The sequence below is a fragment of the Epinephelus moara genome, chromosome 12 (assembly GCF_006386435.1).
Source record: "Epinephelus moara isolate mb chromosome 12, YSFRI_EMoa_1.0, whole genome shotgun sequence".
Taxonomy (NCBI): domain Eukaryota; kingdom Metazoa; phylum Chordata; class Actinopteri; order Perciformes; family Serranidae; genus Epinephelus; species Epinephelus moara.
The window spans coordinates 23,278,869-23,298,925 of NC_065517.1; the positions used below are offsets into that span (position 1 = coordinate 23,278,869).

Genomic DNA, 20,057 nt, shown 5'->3' on the forward strand with positions numbered 1-20,057 from the left:
TTAGTGTTATTTTTCATACTTGTAATTCAAAATACAAAAATTTTAACTATTTAAAATACAAGAAGAAGGCATGAAAGTGCAATAATATGTTCCAGGGAATGTGCACAGAGTCACGGTGTTATGATTTAGTCCACAAGGTGTCACTAATTGACAGTGATGCAAACACAGCCCCCAGACAGACACCCAGTTCTATAGTTTTACAGTGCTGCTGGTAATACTGACTTGTGACTGACTTATGTGTGTGAGTTGCATCCTAACTAACTGTAGCTGTGTAATTGGGAGCATAAACGTATTTTATAACAAACCAATGACATCAGAATATTTCAAATCATTGTTGGCATATTCTTTAACATCAACATAAAGTTCCAGAAGTCTGGAACAATCGGATCCCCAAAGTCTTCTGTATAGATCATTACTGCTGTGTGTCAAAAGTTACACGTCATGCTGCACGTGGATGTCTCACCTTTGACGTCCAGGACTAGATCAGGGGTGGGGGTGTACCGGATAAAGCCCTCGGGGGTGATGCTCCACAGGTGGATATCGCTGTCTAGCTCTGGGATGAGACCCACGCGGCTTCCTGGCATCGTCACACTGCCGCTGGGACACAGGCAGCACTCCTCGAGCAGCTAGAGACACAAGGAGAGGAGTGTTCAACATTCAAACTACATGTCTGTTATTTAATTGTGACACTTTACATGGGAATAGATGGAATCAGTGGACCAGTGTGTGGTATGATAGGGGAGGTTTGTACTTGAAAAACTCTCAGCAATAGAAGATTGACTGAGGTACTGTAGTATACAGGTCTCATTCATTCCTGTTGGGGGTCACAGGGGGCTGGAGTCTATCCCAGCTGACAATGGGTAAGAGGCGGGGTACACCCTGGACAGGTCACCAGACTATCACAGGGCTGACACATAGAGACAGACAACCATTCACACTCACATTCACACCTACGGGGAATTTAGAGTCACCAATGAACCTGCATGTCTTTGGACAGTGGGAGGAAGCTGGAGTACCTGGAGAAAACCCACACTGACACAGGGAGAATATGCAAGCTCTGCATTAAAGGGCTCCCAAACCCTGGCTTTCGAACCACCCACCCTTGCTGTGAGGCGACAATGCTAACCGCCAGTATCCAGATCTGTTGCACTAAAACCCATTTTCACTCTCCAAGTCCTTTGATTGCCCTGCTTTGGATCTGGCCCTCATTCTGATTACATCTCGGAATTCATTCTGACTTGATTAAATCGGTCTGGTCTGCAGTATTACACCACAGTATAATGGTGGCGCTGGTACCTGGCTGTGGAGATGTCCATTCTGGTAGAACCAGATCTGCTCGAACCCATCGGTCTCCTCCGTTTCTTGGATCCGCATCAGCTTGACATCAGCCAAATCGCCGGTCACTGACATCATGAGCCCCGTCTGTCTGTTCCTTAAACGGAAATGCACTTGCTTCTGCTCGGAAAACACACACACACAAGGCCAAACACACACAGTCAGTGCCGTTATGCCATATTCTAAACACAGTTTGCTAAATTCAGCTCCACACAGAACAATCTTGACTTATCCGACTTCAAGGTGAGTCATTGTGAAAGTAAGAAATCATGGTCTCAACCATACAATTACATTCTGCCTCAGTAAGTACATCAGCTGTTACAAAGGCCTGAACTATAACAATTATAAACTTAGTTACAGTAAGTAGGCTGTTGAAACGGCAAGAACACTTCACCTGCAAAAAGCCCATTTGTATAGCACCCCTAATGTTAACTTGAATTCATGAAAAAAAAGCTGTTTTCCCACATGCCTCCACACTTAATGGAGAATCTAAAACAGGCACTCTTGATGAAATGAAGTCATCAGGGACCGCGTTAAACACCAGCAAAACTACATCAAAACATCTGTTTACAAGCTCTCGCGCAGCTCCTGCAGTGTAATCCCAGCCTCATTTATCCAGTCATACTCTCGGTGCTTCCCAAACACATGCGTTTTAGCTAAAACGTTACAACACAAAACACTTACGCCTCCAGTTAGCTGCAGCATGCCTGAGCACGTACGTGTGTATGAGCTTGAGCACAGTTCAAACACACACATATGCCCAGGCACACTGGTGTGTTTCAAATCATGATGTTGTAGTGAATATGCATGTGTTTGGGAAGCACTGAGCATACGGCTGGAGAAATGAGACCTAAATTATGCTGCTTGAGTTGTATGAGAGTAAACAGATGTTTTAAAATAGTTTAGCTGTTGTTAAACGCGGACCTCTTTGACTCCAATTCATGAGGAGTGTTTAATGTGGGGGTTTTATGTGGGGACCATTTTGCAAGTGACGTATTCTTTTAATGAATACTATTTGAAGAGGAAATTACTGACATGTTTTTTTTTAACCTGTTTCGGTTGCTATTTTCAATCAAGTCAACCTGACACAGCTGTTAACTGTAATAACTGACGGTAGCTAAAGCTAGGTTCGATGTACATGTACAAAACAATTCTATTTTCTTAACAGAGATGCTCTGTTTCCTGCCCAGAGACTACAGATGCAAATGAGCTTGTAGCTAACTCTAGGTGTCATGATCCTGGGTTTTGTTAACATTACGTTATCTTGTGGACTTTGTTTTGGAGTTCTCTGTTTGTGTTCTTCCTTGCTTTATGTCATTCATTCCTGTTAAATCTGTTTCCTGTTTTATTTTGTAGATTCTCTCCTCTTGTGTCATGTCTGGTTTTACTTCCTGTCTTCCTTCAGTCTCGTTAGTCCTTCCCTGTTCCCTCCACACCTGTTCTGTATTAGTCTAGTTTGCTCCACCCTAGTGTCCCCCTCCACACCCTTGTTGTTAGTCAATCCCCATTTCCCTCCTTTTGCCTGTGTCCACCTACTCCAGCTGTGTCTCGTTCTTTTGTTCAGTTTTCTGTGTATATATACCTGTGTGTTTCCCTTTGTTCCTTGTGCTCATCCCTGTGTTCTTGGTGTCGTTCCCTGCTCCGTTTCCTGCCTGGTGTCTTGTGTTCTGTTTGGATTCTTCAATCTGAGTTCATCGAATTATCCCGGTTGGTTTTCAGTTAGTTTTGTCATTTGGACTTTTATTACCTGCCTGTTCTGGATGTTTTTCATCACCTCGATTTTTCACACCTGCCTGCTGCTCTGCATTTGGGTCCTTACTGAACTGATCCCTGACAGTACGAACTCACAAGGAACAAAGGGAAACACACAGGTCTATATACACAGAAAACTATCCAAGACCGGCTGACAACAAGGGTGTTGTTAGAGTCCTAATTTCCTATTATTTTGAGTCACTTTAATGCACCACCTGATCTGGCACCTTGGGAACCTTTAATTAAAGGCAGGTGTGCTGAAGCCAGTGTGGAGCCTGGAAGACGCCACAGGGTTACAGTCTTTAACCACCATGTTTTTTGTTAATCTCAGTTTTCATTGTTTGATGAAGCCTGTTTATTTGGGGAATGTTTGGGGAGTTTTTTGAATGTGACAATGAAGACAATCAGTTCATAGTGTCATCTTGCAACTCACCACACATCCTGCAAATCAGTCAACTCTAAAACCAACCGAAGAACCTGGATCGTCAAACGGTGAGTAAAACTAAACCAAAGCCAGTGAGTTCAATTCATCATATTTCTTACAGTGGCGTCTGCAGACGGCTATTTTTGAACTTATTTGGAGGCCGCATAGGTGTGGTTGGGAACACCAGGGTGGAGCGAACTAGACTAATACAAAACAGGTGTGAAAGACTCTGGGAACAGGGAAGGACTAATGAGACAGGTGTGACAGAAAACAGGCACAAAGACAGGAAGTAAACCCAGACATGACACATGAGGAAAGAATCTACAAAATAAAAGAGGAAAACAGATTAAACATGAATGAATACCAAAACAAGGAAGGACACAAACCGAAAACCGACATCACAACCTAAATTCAACCAAATATAAACATCTAAGGACGTTGGTGGCCAGCTGGGAAGTTTTCTCATGTCAAGGACCCCTTAATTAATTAACACCAGATCACATATGCCCATTGGATAAGATTACTCTTCAGGGACCAGTTGCACAAAACACCTTAAGTTTTCTCCTTAAGTGTGACCCTTAAGGCTTAATTTCTCCTTAGCCTAGGGACTTACACAGTTGCACAAAATCCCTTGAGAGTTTTCCTTATTTAAGGAAAAACGTTAACTCATTTACTGTGTTGAAAGAGATTTTACAGCAGTGAAAGTGTCCATGGAGATTATTTGTTTGCTTGGGCTCAAGTTGGCTTATAGTTAGATAGTGAAGAAAATGGAAGAAGAAAAGAAGACAAGAAAACCATATTGGTCAGAGAAGGGAAACAGAAAATGATTGTGGGAAGGAATTGTGAAGAAAATGTCTATTTCAGTCAAATCTTTAGCGTAAAATCAAAAGTGCATCCATCGATCTCCTGGTCGTATAACCTTTTTCTCGGGGTGACTTTTTTTCATGTATCACCATAAACTCAGTCATGTTGCACTTAAGTTAGAGTCAGAGGTACCTTAAGTGTTTTCTTCACCTTGCTTTGGTTGCTAAGGTCTTTTGTGCAACAGTCTAAGGACTCCTTAAGCGTAAGACCAAGACAAGGAGAAACCTTAACTACTGAAATGAACATTTTAAGGAAACTTTAAGGATGTTTTGTGCAACTAATCTTATTTTGAAGAAACCTTAACTAGGACTTTAAGGAAAATCTTCACTGTTCTGTGCAAGCGGCCCCAGGATTCTATAGTTGTCAAGTTGAGGAGATAAAAGCTGTGATCAGAAAGTCGCTCTCATGGCTCATACACTGAGTTCACTTCGTAGTGAATAAACTACTGAAAAGACCTCAGACCTCTGGTTGGAACTGTTTTGCATAAAGCTTTGGGCTCATTGTTGAACACCAGGATATACCTGTATGAGAGGGCGGAGGGATCCAATTTTCTTCCAGCTGCTGAACTTGCGCCAGTCAAGTACCTCACCGGGTTTCAGCAAAATCTGAGCCCCCCGATAGTTGATTCCCTCGTATAACACCCACCTGGTGATAAAGACAAGACAAAAACACAGTCACTATTTTGTTGTTTTATCAGTCTGCACAGACAAAAAAAAATGCTTTCATGTGTTTCTTTTTCATTGCTCTTGCCCCCTTGTGAGGATGTTGGTTGCTGTTATCATTATTCCCCATCATGGCACCTAGATTTCAACCTGAGAGAACATCCTGTTTTTTCCAGTCAGTTTCACTTGTTCTGATGCATTAAAAAGCGGCTATCTAAGTTGTCATCCCGGCAGGAACAAAGTCTTCTCTTGACTTGCAGCTGTATTTCTGAGCCCTCCCCTTCATGCAGCACTGTGCCAAAGGTAATCTTCTAAAATGTGCCGAGCTTCATGACCGGCCAATTTCTCGGTGACACTAAATGTTGCATTTAACTCGGGTCTCTCAATGGCACCATTGTTTGGCTGATTGCCCGACTCTCCTGCAGCAGGAAAGTGCCACTGCAGAGACAGCTCTGGCTCACTGGGAGCCCTTTATTTCCTCAGCATTGGTTCACACCTACGGGTTGAATCTCGCACATCAGCAGTAGGTTTCCATCATCACTCCATCTGTCTGTGCTGTCATGCTTAGGATATGCTGAGGCTGCACTCTGCGTCCAGTTAATTTGAATCTATGAAATACGTCTTGGCATACAGTCCAAAACTACCTACTACACAAAACCATCTTTGCTTCCATAATAAATACTGACTTTGCAGGTGTAACAGTAACTTCTGCCAGCTGAAAAGAAAACAGAGACACCTATTCAGACAGATAACCTCGACTTGCTTCTTTTATAATCTCTTAATCCTTCTCCTTAGTACTTTGCTTTTTCTATTAAGATTTATCTTGTGAGATGTTGTTGAAGTGGTGGCACACTGCATGGGAGTGGTTTGCCTTGAGCAAAAGTCCTAAGCTTAAAAAAATATCTGACCTGTCGACTTTTCAATTCCAAAGACATGAAAAAGAGATTAAAAACACAACAGATTCAATAGTAAAGAATCAACAGGGGCCAGTGAGTGACACATGAGTTAAAAAATGAAAGATATTCTGTTTCACTTGTTTCCAGCAGAAAAAATGTCTCTGACAGCACAGTGAGAAACACACACGCTGTAATGCATGAACCTGTCAGACTCACACCAAGAGGAGAACTTGGTGACGCTCCCACAGAACTTGTAACCACGCAGCGGTCGTGATGTACTCACATGCCTCCTTCCACGGCCACAGACTGGACCCTGCTGCAGCCTCCAGCCAGCTGAAGGTTGACCGATCCATCTGTCAGGACCACCCTCTTCCCCCGCAGATCACACCGCTCAAACAGAGTGATAGATGGCAGCGAAAACTCCTGTCGAGCGAGCGGTGAAAAAAGAGACACAAAGTACATGAAGGAATGGAGTAGGCGGAGAGCTGCAGGTCATGCAGGTTGATATTAAAATTACTTTGAGGTTACCCTGGAAACAGACCACACTCGCATATTTGTGCTCCCTGGCATTTTTGCCCTCTGATACCTCTGCAACAGATGGACTCTCTTCTGAACCAAAAGTCATGTCGTAGATCAGCATTAGTGACTCATTTAACATTTGCTTTTTATCCTTTGCCACGCGTCATCTTAAGTCAGGGAAGGAAAGTTGTGGGTCACCGGCACTATATAAGGTTTTATTAATATGAACATGTAATATGTATCGGTAAATTAGGTCTTTTCAGTAGTTTTCAAAAAGAACAAGGGGGTCTACAGTCTGTGTTTGAAGGATATATCCAGGATGTCAAACTGACTCAGCAGCAACAACAGGTTAAAAAGACAAAGATAGTTAGAAGCTAAAGCCGAACTATAGGCTACAGATCACAGTGTAAAAGTGAACCACCACATCACTGCTCATCGCCACACAAGACAATGAATATAAAGGGAAACTTTGCTGATACTGAACCAGCTGTGTGTCATCACAGTGTGTGCAGATGAATGTTGCTGGGGGCAGGGATCTCCAGGGGAAGTCAAACAACGTTCATCTGCACATACTGCGATGACACACAGCTGGTTTAATATCAGCAAAGTTTCCCTGCTTCCCTTCACTGGTTCCTGTACAGCAGGGTCGGCCTTTTTTTCACTGTAGCAGCATGTGTATACATTCAGTAGGCTATATCTTCAGTAGCTAGCTAGCTAACCCTACACTTTTCAGGGTCTGATTTTGTTTTTGGAACAGGGAAGAAACGTATATCTTTTTCCAACCTCTCCAGGTAACAAGTGCTATAGGAGTGCACAGCTAAATTGGTGTAGTAGCTTCAAATATAGAGCCTGGTTCCAGACCATAGACCCCGCCCACTCAACTGAGTAGGCTTGGATCTCTGGTCTGGCATACTGCAATGAATTTGCGATTTANTGACACATCCCATCGCTCTCAGGTCTGGGTAGCTCCCCACTTCTAACACATACATCCTGCCAGTGAAGTCTGGGCCCTCAAATGCCAGCCAGCTGAAAGTCATTTGCATAAACACACACACGCGCACGCACACACAGCACAAAATGAGACTCATGTTTTGCGTTGATGAAGAGCTATGATTACCATGTAAAGCTATTTGCATAATGTAGGTGTCAGATTTTTAATATGTACATTGAATTAAACGCTGCCACACAGTGAGCTACAGTGTGCACACTGTGATAGATTATTCATGCTGGAGGATGAACAGCTTACTGTTTCACACTAACTTGCACAGGACTGAGCAATGTATTGAATTGTCTTTTGGATGCCGCGTCATTAAAAATGTAAGATGTGCAGTATATCACAAGTTGCTGCCATATGAGCCATTTTTATTAAGTGGAGCAGTGAGTAGCCCGTAGCAGTCCTACAGATACGTTTGTAATATAAGAAATATGCAGCTACGGTTGTATCAAATCACCTTTGGGAATCCAAAAGGGCCTTTTTCTAAAATCTGCTTTTGCAGGATGACACAGATTCTTTCAAGCTTTTATGATTCAACTTAAATCATGACTTGCACTGTGGTATTTTAATTTTCGTCCCTAGTGTGCGGTATTACTCACCTTCCAGCCAGAACCTTGCACGAGGCCACAGAGATGCCGTCCGGCAGAGAGGCCACGCTGTCCTCCAGAGGGAGGACAGAGCCTTGAAAACCTGGCTCAGAGAAAAGCTGCACCTGGGACACACATTGCAAAACAACAAGGCTGACGCATCCACTCTAAACCTCTCACACTCTTCATCAGATAAGACGAACACAATTTCAGCGAGGATAGATGTGTTCTTTTGTCCTGTTGGGTCGCCTACCTTGAACTTGGCGGCATTCTCAAAATCATCCTGAAATGAAACAAAGCTTGATGAGACTCATGTACATGCACTGAACCAGAACAGGAAGTCATTAGATATGGGTTATGTTGCATATAGTATTATAGGTAAACTGCACAGCAGCAGTTAAGGTGAGAAAGACGATGAAAGAAATATCATTATTTATCTGCTATATTAATCGTCTTATTGGCCTTGGTGTTAAGAAATCATTTCATTTTACTGCAGTTAGCCTCTTAAAGGGATAGTAATCACCCCAGAATCAAAAGACATATTTTTGCTCTTACCTGTAGTGCTATTTATCAATCGAGATTGTTTTGGTCTGAGTTGCTGAGTGTTGCAGATAACAGCCATAAAGATGTCTGCCTTCTCCGATATAATGGAACTAGATGGCACTCAGCTTGTGGTGCTCAAAGTGCCAAAAAATACATTTGAAAAACTCAACAGCAATGTCTCTTTCCAGAAATCATGACCTGGTTTCTCAAGATAATTTGCAGGTTCATGTACAGTAGGAACTATTTTCTCTCTACAGAACTACACGCGCCAACTGGATCACCACGCAGAAGGAAGTGTGCATCTACTGCTGGCTCACCTAGCACCACTGGGCTAGCTAACGTTACAGCTCAGCTGAGGAGGACGCCACGGATATCTCGCACTGTCAAAAGCATGAGCCTCTCGTCCATGAGTAGATGCCCAAGATGGGACCAAGTCATTGTTTTGCAAGTCACAAGTAAGTCAAGTCTTTACACTCAAGTACAAAGTCAAGTCTGAACTCCCAAACTTTGAGTTTTAAGTCTAAAACAGTTCATAATGCGCTCGTCCCCAAGTGTAATGTCATGTTAACATTCCGTCAATCATTCATTTCCGTGACCACTTATCCTGTTGGGGGTCGTGGAGTGGCTAAAGCCTATGCCAGCTGACATTGGGTGAGAGGTGGGGTACACCCTGGACAGGTCACCAGACTATCACAGGGCTGACACATAGAGACAGACAACCATTCACACTCACATTCACACCTACGGACAATTTAGAGTCACCAGTTAACCTGCATGTCTTTGGACTGTGGGAGGAAGCTGGAGTACCTGGAGCAAACCCACCCTGACACGAGGAGAACATGCAAACTCCACACGACTGAACTTAATCTTAAACAAGTAGTGCTGACATTGCACTTTTATCGCATATTGCACTGTTAACCAGGACCACAACTGGATGGGTTTTGTATGTTTTTGTCCAGTTTCGTTGTATAATGTAAATGTCAGTGCTATAAAATACAGTAGTAAAAAGAGTACTTTGATGTTGTTTAAGACATTGCAGACCTTAACATACTTTTTAATCTTTGGGCTTGGGGGAAGGTATCAAACATATTCAAGTCGAAAGGACAAAAAGTTGGCCCTAGCATTTTGCCACAAACAATCAAACAAATATAAGTCATACAAATATTATATGACACAAATCTGTAGGTTTCTTTCAAACTTTAAAGGGACACATATTAACGAGGGGTTCCTGGGCTCTTTTTTGAGCATCAGGCACTTCCTTTCCTGCATTCTGGTGAATTTTTATGCACCATTTTGTGCCTAATATATCAAACTGTCCTCACAAACTGTTTGTATGTTTTCCCTACAAAAAATAATGCATCCAAATTCGTACATAACCAATGTATTTGGAAAGGCTGTGATCACGTGACCAATGCACAGACGGGAGTATACAAGGAAGCAGTCCCAAGTAGTCTTGTGTGGAGGTAGGCTGGGGTTTTGAATGGGTCTCAAAAACCTGGACTTTGCCCCAAAACTTTTCCTCAGAATCGCATGTTCGGAATTGTGTTAACTTTGGGTAATTTTAAGGAACGTCCTCACAATGTTTCTTTTCCTAAATTTAACCTCAGTAACTTTACTTGCCTAAACCTAACCTCAATGACTTAACGTTAATAATGTAACCGTGCCTAAAGCACGTAACGTCGTTCATGGGGTGCTAATTCGTAGGCTATCATACGAAATGTTGTACATACAGTTTTTGTAGGATATCCATTAACCATTCTATGCACGCCACACACTACACTCTACTCTTCCTGCTGTAACTTGTGTACACACACACACACACACACACACACACACACACACACACACACACACACACCTGCATTTACTGAACTTCTCCCTTACAAAGACTTTCACGTGATGGTCTTTTTGTCTAACTTCACATCGTTTACATGATGACAGGCTCACGACAATATGACCTGCCAATGTCGATTCATGTAACCATAGTAACTCTCCTGCCTGCCTGCTCATGGCGAGAGAGGAGAGGGAGAGACGACACTGAGTTTCTCTGCGCAGCCAGCAAGTGGCTAAAAGGGTGTGAAAAGTGCAGGTTAAAAGTGTTTTTCTGACCTGCGATTTCTCCACGCCTCCCTTGTGTTATGACAGCAGCTATAAAGAGAAAAAGGCCCTAAAGGAATGTCCGCCCACAGGGAAACTGGTCTAGAATCTAAAGTCATCAAATTTGTGACTTGGTCCAATTTTAGGTCATGTGACTCAAGTCCACACCTCTGGTAGATGCATGCTTCCCTCTGCGCTATGATACAGTTGGTTACTGTAGTTTGGTAGAAAGAAAATAGTTCCTACATTAAACTGCTCACAGCAAGGTCTGTGGATTGAGTGACCGGTCGTGTTTTCCAGAGATGGACATTGCTGTTGAGTTTCGGGGGTTGACCTGCTCTTTTACCTTCAGAGCGTAGCTGCAACACTGTAGAAAACTTTGCATGAAATCTACGTCTGTTTATCATCATCTGGTTTGAAACCGAAGCAGCCTCGTGATGACTCACCTTTTTGATTTAAGATGTTTTCACTTAAAGTCTTGTGACAAGAAATTTCCTCTCTGCACAGACTCATTACAAACTGGCCCTGTGTGTGACTCATGCTCCCAGAGATAATCTACTGTTTATAGATTTATCTGTCCCTCCAAAGATGCCTGCTCTTTTTGATTTGGTCACGAGCATTGTGTGGTGTGACTGGTCACATGAAAGGAAATCACTCACTTAGCCATGATAGGACCACCAGAGGAAGTGAGAATACAGCGAGTGCTTCAATACTGCAAAACTGCTCAATTATAAATCATGGAAAACTGAAATTATAATCACTGTGATTATCTGAAGCTAATTGTGGATGTCATCGAACACACTTGGGTGCAGTGATTGAACAGAAAATATCACAAGACAATCTAATAGCTGGGCAAAGCCACATGGTTTCGTAACTTTGTGTGAGTCATCGTTCTTACCAGCACAACCGGCATAGCTGAGGCAACTCTGGGCTGCAGCGCGCCCCAGTCCTCCGGGCTTCCATACAGGCCTTTCTCCAGGATGTAGCTCTCACCACAGAAGCCTGGCTCCTCGAACACGACCCAGCTGAGGGAGGAAACAGAGGGCACATAATCGCCCTTTTATTTTGCTCTGACATTTCACAATAGAGTTTTCTCCTTTTCTCATTTTCATCTTTATTAGCCGCGCTGAGAAAGCAAACCACAAAAATTCACAGCGTGACACAGCCGAAAGTGTTCATTTATCATGTATGCCGACAATTCTTGGTCAGAGTCCAAGCTGATAATGGCCTCCCATGATAGTATCTCAGCAGTTATGTACTGTATGTACCCTCTTGGCAAGTCAGGCATGTCTTGGGTTGCTGTGTGTTGTTGTGGACGTCTCGGCTGTGTTTGCATTTTTGGTGTTGTGTCTGTGCCACCGCACTACAAACAAGTCTCTCTGAGCAATGCTAAAACAACACACAGAGCCAATCAGAGGCTCCGAAGGACGGCAGTATGACATGGGCGAGGCTGTGCATTCTAATAACAGGCTAGCGGCGCAGCAAGAATAACCATTCAATGTTGCCGCCTCCTGGAGAAGGACAAAATGTTCCACTTCACATTATTCATAATTTTGTATGCTCTCTCTTGGGCAATCACCATATTCTGCATTTCATTATTCAGATCTCATTGTTTCTGATTTACTTCTGGTTTTGTTTACTTCTGCTTTTTTCCCCAGCTCATCACAGCATAAAGAAATAGAAACAGTGAGGAAACACAGCCACTACTTCTACTTCTCATATGGCATGTAATAACACAGATAACAAGATGAAACACTTCACACACAAACACTATCCAAACATAAATGACAGTTCTTGTTAACGGTGTTCAGACGTCAGGGAACTCCTCCTCCACACCCTCCATTAATTTCACAGTCATTCCCACTGCCAATGGGTGTGAGACAGCGTGCTCCAACTTACACTGACAGGAAGTGAGGTGTGGCAGACTAAACATTAGTAAACTAGGCGATCTGTCTTGACCTGTCAGCATGGGTGCGGCAGCCTCACCGTTACGCACCTGAGCTGCAGAGGACGGCAAAAAAAAACCTGCACAAGGCTTCACTGGGCCTACAGCCCAAAGTAATTATCAGGTTGAAGCGCAGGAATGCATCTGAAAGCATGCACTGCACTGTGAGCTGTCATCACACAAACATACCTAAAGTTCTGCAGTGGAAAGACATCTGAGGAATTCCAATTGACAGACAACCTTTTATTTCCCATCGCACCTCGCACAGCAGTGAAGGCTACAGGGATTAGGATAATGCCAGTCACTTACACGCCACGGATGACGTCGACTGACTGCGTCTTCGCTCCATAGCCCGTGTCATCCAAGTTAATAACAGGCACCGACACGTCAATGTTGACTCCCAGCTCGCCGAAATCTCTGTCGCTGAACATTTTGAGGTGCGGCGACATGAAGTCCTGCAGAGAGAGGAGAAGTAAAAGCAACTGGTGACAATGTGATGAGCATCATATCAAGAGACATCACTGAAAACAGCATGAAGTTAACACACTCTGTGGTTCTCAGATCTGTTTTTAGTCCTTCCCTCTTTGGAGGAATAAAAAATGTCATGCCCAGTATCTATAAACCAATACAGTTTTGATGAATCACTACCAAGATCGCAGAAATTAAAAGCAAAACAAGTCAAGTTGAACATTTGAATGAATTTATAAAGAGCTGAAGTGTTTGTTTCCTTTCACCAACATTTCAAGGCAAATGTCACTCAGAGTTTTCAGATTCAAAAAGTAAAATCTGCCACACTGAAAGTCAACTTTATCATATTTTCTTTACTTTAGTTTTGATTGATTTATTACTTGTCAGAATCTGTTATAGTTGTTGTTTAGCTGTCCGAACAAATCAAATCAAAAATATTTCACTGCTGGAAAGATGGTCTTTTCATAAAACTAGACTGTCTCTGGGAGTTAAATTATGTTTTCATATGTTTTAGTTAATAAATAAATGCAGTCTGTATTATGTTTAACATTTTCTGTAAATGGAGATAAATAATTGATTTAATTGAATAAGTTAATAATTAGTTAAAAAGTCAACTAAAACATCTGATTCATGTTTATGTAACCAATAGTCTGTAAAAGGCAACAATATTTAAAGGGACAGTGCACCCAAAAATGAAAATTCACCCATTATCTATTCACCCTCATGCCGAGGGAGGCTCAGGTGAAGTTTTAGAGTCCTCACAACACTTGCGGAGATTCAAGGGGAGAGGGGGTAGCAATACAACTCCACCTAATGGAGGCTGACAGCGCCCCAGATTCAAACGTCCAAAAACACATAACTGAAACCACAAAATATNGGATCTCCGCAAGTGTTGTGAGGACTCTAAAACTTCACCTGAGCCTCCATCGGCATATGGGTGAGTAGATAATGGCTGAATTTTCATTTTTGGACGCACTATCCCTTTAAGCTTTCTGTTAGGACAGTGATTTATGTTACTGTCGCTTTAAGAGAAGAGGTCTCGAGCACATGGAAGTGCCTTTGCTCAATTGACACCAAGCCACACGATTTTCTTACTGTAGTCCCTTTGCTGTAAGGAGAGCTTAACTTTGACTACTCCAGTAAGAGGATAGGGCAGAACTGTGGAATAAAAATACTTTGTTTTATCTTTTTTACATCAGAGTTACGTGGAAGTTTTTTCCTGCTCCTGCGAATGTACACAAGTTAAGTCACGGCAGTTTATGAGCTTCAACTCCCCATGCTGTCTGTGCAGTAAAAAGACCCAAATACTTTTGAAATTGGTGCTACATGACCAGAGACAACAGGCGAAAAGGGCTGTGGCATTCGCTGTGGCTCAAGAAGTAGAAAACCTACAACTACCAGAATGCACTGCGGTGCACCAGACCAATGAAGGCTCCTGCTGGTGGGTGACAAAATGCGAGCTCAGCCATTTTGACACAGGAAACAGTTGAGCCTTTGAACAGAAAATACGTTTCCGTCCTCCTGGAACTTCGTCAAGAGTGTTCAGCACCATTATTTCCAACATTGAGCTCCACCAACCATTTCACAGGTGTGCACAGGTGTGAGGGAATTTATCAGCTGTTGGTGTGCTTCTCAATAATTGACAACAGCCTGTGCACCATATGTCACATATTCCACCAACGAAAGAACAAGGAAACAAGAAAAACATAGAAAACTCAAGCTCCTTACACGATAAAGACTATTAACAAGATTATTTACCAAAAATTGTTGATCTTGAACACATCAGCATTTCAGGTTTCTTAGATCATTTATAATGTTCAACGTTGTATGCTATTACGCCGTGTATCATAAGGACACAGGAAACAGGAAATATGGTGCCTGCATGGTAACAAACAATCTGGAATTACAATTACAGAGTAAGCTGAAATACATAGCAGTAAGAGAATCTTGGTTCATTGCTTGGCTCAGTTTTTACAATACAGGAAACAGTACTGCTCCCACTTCCTGGTCACTAATTCTCACATTACAGCCAAACAGGTCACTAAAATATGTTTCTGAAGACAATTCAGGTGAGAAATAGGCAGTACAGTAACAGAGTCTTGGTTTATATGTGATCAGCACAGCAAAGTACCCTTTTAATGGATCTGCATCTCGATGGCCTTGCGATTGTGAAATAACTTGTTTCTTTGTTTTGCCCACATGAATCAGATTCATTTAACTCAGTTAATTAATTTAACCCTATGTAACATTTTTTCACTTAGACACATGCCACCCTGTGCTCAGTGCACTGTTAGGAGGACTCGCCCTATAGTTTGAGAAGGGCTGCACTAGGGTTTGACTTGTAAATCAGTTTACACAAAATAATAAGCTGATAGTCTTTCTTTATTTTACTTTCTTTCTTTCATCCTTCCTTCCTTCCTTCCTTCCATCCTTTCTGCAGATCCCCATTTGCACCAGCATAAGCAGTGGCTATTCAGTTGCATCTATATTATCCATAGCAAGGTATTCATTACCCTCTAACACTTTAATATCACCTTACATTGCAATACCTGCACTGTCAACCACCTAAATGTGCGCTACCATCTAAAGCATATCTTCTGCAGTAACAGCTCTCTGTAGAAGTCCTGGGACTAGACCATCACTTCACTGCTGTGCGTTTTTATTCTTACACTAAAGACCGTTTCGTAGTTGATGCAAAGGCACGCAGATGCATTGGGACGCATCGAGACGCATTGGCCGCCGTGATGCGTGCTTGCGTCTCAAAATGTGTTGTTCATTTTTTTGATATGTGACGCAGCAGCGCGTGTAATACCATACGTTGCCAGCAGAGGTGATAATGCAAGCGACTACTTGAAATTAACCACTTTTTTGTTATTCACAGAAGAAGCAGGTATGAAATATAGCGGGCGAGGAGGAACAACTTTGCGAAGTCGTATGGGTGCACCCCCATTTATATGACAGTTCTAGTGCCCTGCACTCTAATACAATAGCAGTACTAGCTAGCTACAGCAGTATTAGCTAGCCGGAATGTACCGGTGACTCTGCTACCCCCTAATTGCACGAGTGATGTATTGCACTTGAAGTGTCGCCCACGTCGCTTGCATTCAATATGTTGACTATGAAAGGAAGTGACTAAGAAAGTATCTATCTATCTATCTATCTATCTATCTATCTATCTATCTATCTATCTATCTATCTATCTATCAATCTGGGGTCCACATACATGCAGACATACACACTTATACACAGTATAACACAAAATCACAACAAACAAAGCAGCTCATCTCATTAGTTTCACATAAAGTCATCCTTTTAACAAAAATGAACCCAAACAAAAAAATAATAAATCGATACAGTTTCTCAAGAATTCGAAGCAGACTTGATTTTTTTTATCTTCATCTTCTTCTTTAAATAAACAGTAATTCTTAATAACATAAATCCTTGCCTGGCTGGCCTTGAATTATCCATCCTGTGCTTTCACACATTTAATTCCAAGAAAACAGGGTATTAAAATTCAAAACATATCTAAGAAGGATTTCGACTTTCACCCAGATTGATTGCTTTGTGAATTGTTTGGGTATCCAAAAGTCAGCAGTGCCAACTGACGCTAATAATGTGAAAATTATTCCCTTACCACAGCTTCATAAAAACAAAACTTCATTGTTTTCTGCATTTTATTTTCTTTTTTTGCTCAGCATTGTTTTTCATCAATCAATTCTCCAATAAAACCTTTTTTTTTCTCCTCTGGTATTTAACAGAGCTCTCCCGGCTTGCTAACCCTACACACTGTGGAAAGTTCTGGTCTCCCTTGGTCTGAATCCTTTGACATGGATTTTCCACCCTGACAAGAATAAACTTTTTTGGAGTGGGGAACACAGAATCCTTTCCATTTTTGGAGACTAATTCTGACTTTCCCGAACCCACGCTGGTCGAGCCATAATTTAAACATTACACCACAGCTATTTTCGTCACACACTGGTGTACTTAGAGCTAACTTTGGGCACACAAAGGTGTGTATAGAGAGGTAGCTCAGTATGGTACTCACAGCCAGAACTGGTCGCAGTGATAGAATCGGCTCTGAGCCTCCCCAGTCGCTGCAGTCCAGGTACTCTCCTTCCTCCAGGATGTGCTGCTGGCCCTCAAACCCAGGCTCGCTGTAGCCCACCCAGCTGTGAGGAAAGATTCGCTGGTTAAAGCTGTGTTTGTGAATCGTGACTGCATTACATAACCTCTGAATCACCATCTGGCTGTAAGGGTTAGTTACTAGCTTGAGCCTGTGTGAGCACAGAGAATGAACTATAGACTCACAGTCCTCCAGTGATCTTTAAGGAACCCACAGACTTCAGTTTTGTTGAGTCAAGGTTTGCTCCATCTTTAGGAACGTCTCCTTCACTCTCACAAAAGCTGAAAACGTCACTGTCGATTTCCAAACAGGAGCCCTCAAAACCAGGCTTCTCATACACCACAGCCTGTAACAGAGACAGGAAAAGGCTTACATTAAACTTGATTAAATTCAGCTGTCCTTGGTACAACCTTGAGTTTATGTTGTCTTTCTTATCTCTGTATCTTTGTTCCAAATGCATTTAATTGAGTTATTTTAGTAAAGGATGGCACATTTGATACTTAAGCCAGTATTGCCGGTTGCACACATACCAAACTTCTATTCAGATAAAGAGATAACACTCCTATCCAAACATACACGTCAAGTTTGAGGAATGTTTTAATTCTTGATGGCTATCTCGCTGCGGTTCAGCATGACCGCAAATGAGGTGAAAACATATCCTTGGACACACCGTCTACTGAGCATTTTGAGCACAGTAACATGAATGTGTGCACTTCAGAGATTTTAACCTTCGCTGAATGTGAATACAAAACATGTCGAACAAAAAGACTCTTCAACTTTCACTCCGAGGTCTGAAAATATCTGCTGTCATAACACACTGCGGGTTACATAGGAAATTCCTTGACATCACATCAATTCGTGTCTTGAAATAAGATAAAAACAACATGAAATGGAAAATAGGCCACTCTCTTAAAGGTCCAGTGTGTCGGATTTAGGGGGATATATTGGTAGACAAGGAATGTAATATATAAAGTATATTTTCTTTTGGGTATAATCACCTGAAAATAAGGGCGCTGTCAGACCTAGAGTTGTCTTGCCTTTTGTTACAAAGTTGCATAATTGCCTAGAGTTGGTTCGTGCTCTCATGGCAGCATTTACAAGCAGACCAGATCAAATGCCTTGTGTGAGAAAGCTGCTCTTGACTGGTCAGAATTTCCAGTTGGGAAAAATCCAGGAAGTAAACAAAACATTGAAGAAGAGTACACTTGCAAGATAAATGTGACACTTTCTAATGTCACAATGGAGGGACAACTACGCAGGTTGATTTTAGCGCTGCTCATCGTGGACTATATTGCTGTCATTGTTCATTTTAGTCAAACCATACAGTTTGAAAACGAGGCGCGGCTCCAACTAGAAAACAATGTTTTGATGCATTGGATGTGCTGAATGTGCATATTAAGGCAGTACAGGAGGAGGTGCACATTAATAATCCTCCAGGACTGTAACATGCTCATGTTTAACCCAAACAATGTGTCATGTGACTGCAGTTGGTTCAGATCCAGGTCGGAACACATTCTCACCACAAACGACCCGCACCAGAGTTCATTTCGAGACCATTCTTCAAGAAGGTCTCGGTCTGGTTGTTTTGGTGCGCACCTGAGTGTGATTGCTGTGTTCACACCTGCCCAAATGAACCGCAGTTAGGGGGCAAACAAACTTGAGTCTGATTGAACCGAAAATCCTCCTTTACAATGAATACTGAAGGAATTCTAACCTGGAGAAGTTTCAGCTGGTTGCAATACGCAGTCCTTTTCTTACACACTGGACCTTTAAGTGTTTGGCATTCAAATTTTTCTGGCAGCAGACACCAAAACCACCCTCACTTTCATATATGTCCCCCCCATGTTGAAACATAACCTACGCCTTTGCTCGGGACTCAGGAAGATGTTAGATCTGGTTTCATAACACAGCAGTCGTGGGATGCTCGTGTTCTGTGTTGTTTTGAGCAGCATGTTCTAGGTTTGATCTCACAGGGATGTGCAGTTTCAGCTGGTTAAAATCTGCAATCCTCACTGCTTAATGCCACTGAATCCTACACAGTGCTTCTTTAGTACAATAATCGCAGCTCATCATTTGGTTGCTTTACAATTTGCAGATTTAAAATCACATTATATTGACGTTACGCACACACAGCATGCAAAACTGTAGAATGACATGTCACTCCTACCTTGACTTCACTGGGATTCTCCACTTTAAAACCACCCTGCAACAAAGACATCATCATAAACAACCATTTTCCTCTCTACATAAATGTACATTGCAAAACATCAGTCAGCAATTATGCAAATGGATCTTTTTTTCTTGGAAATTGGATGGCAATTCTGTTTTGACGAGCAGCAAAGAAAATGAATAGAACACACAGAACATGCTGACCTGAACTTCTGTCCCTGTGGGCAACTAATTGCTGCTAATTCTCACATTGACTGCGTTTGTACAGAGCCAGAGACAGGCTATTCATATAAAGGAAACCGTCATTACAAAGTCACAATAGTGAATTACCTAACTGGGAAAAGTGTTCATGAAAGCAAATTGTATGATATTAATTGGACACGTGTCTTGGCAAGCACAAAGTTACTGACAGAATATGGAAAAGGAAATGTTTAATAGAAACGAGAATAAGAATCTAAAGCCGTGATAGCAGTTCCATGGGGCTAACTTTAACTGCTAACATGCTAACAGTACCTGCTCATCTATAATGTTTAAGTTGTTCGACATCTTAGTTTTGCAGGTTAGCATGCTGCAAACGTGTTAATGAGCACTAAACACAAAGTACAGCTGAGGCTGGTGGGAACGTCATTAGTATTTTCAAGTATGTGTTCATAAACCAATGGGATGATGGCACTAGATG

At 42.1% G+C, this 20,057-nt stretch overlaps 1 protein-coding gene across 1 annotated transcript in view; it reads right to left on the bottom strand.

The window, feature by feature from the left end:
* The window catches only part of LOC126399200 (beta/gamma crystallin domain-containing protein 1-like), a 39,183-nt gene that overhangs the window by 2,248 nt on the left and 16,878 nt on the right, over positions 1–20,057 (bottom strand). Inside the window, exons 11-22 of the mRNA XM_050059043.1 lie at positions 19,377–19,412; positions 17,395–17,555; positions 17,132–17,255; positions 12,928–13,073; positions 11,572–11,698; positions 8,287–8,316; positions 8,046–8,158; positions 7,366–7,478; positions 6,217–6,418; positions 4,897–5,020; positions 1,297–1,455; positions 464–626 (exon numbers count right to left, since the gene is read on the bottom strand). Coding sequence (XP_049915000.1) covers positions 464–626; positions 1,297–1,455; positions 4,897–5,020; positions 6,217–6,418; positions 7,366–7,478; positions 8,046–8,158; positions 8,287–8,316; positions 11,572–11,698; positions 12,928–13,073; positions 17,132–17,255; positions 17,395–17,555; positions 19,377–19,412 — 1,498 coding nt within the window. The remainder of the gene's footprint in view (positions 1–463; positions 627–1,296; positions 1,456–4,896; positions 5,021–6,216; positions 6,419–7,365; positions 7,479–8,045; positions 8,159–8,286; positions 8,317–11,571; positions 11,699–12,927; positions 13,074–17,131; positions 17,256–17,394; positions 17,556–19,376; positions 19,413–20,057) is intronic.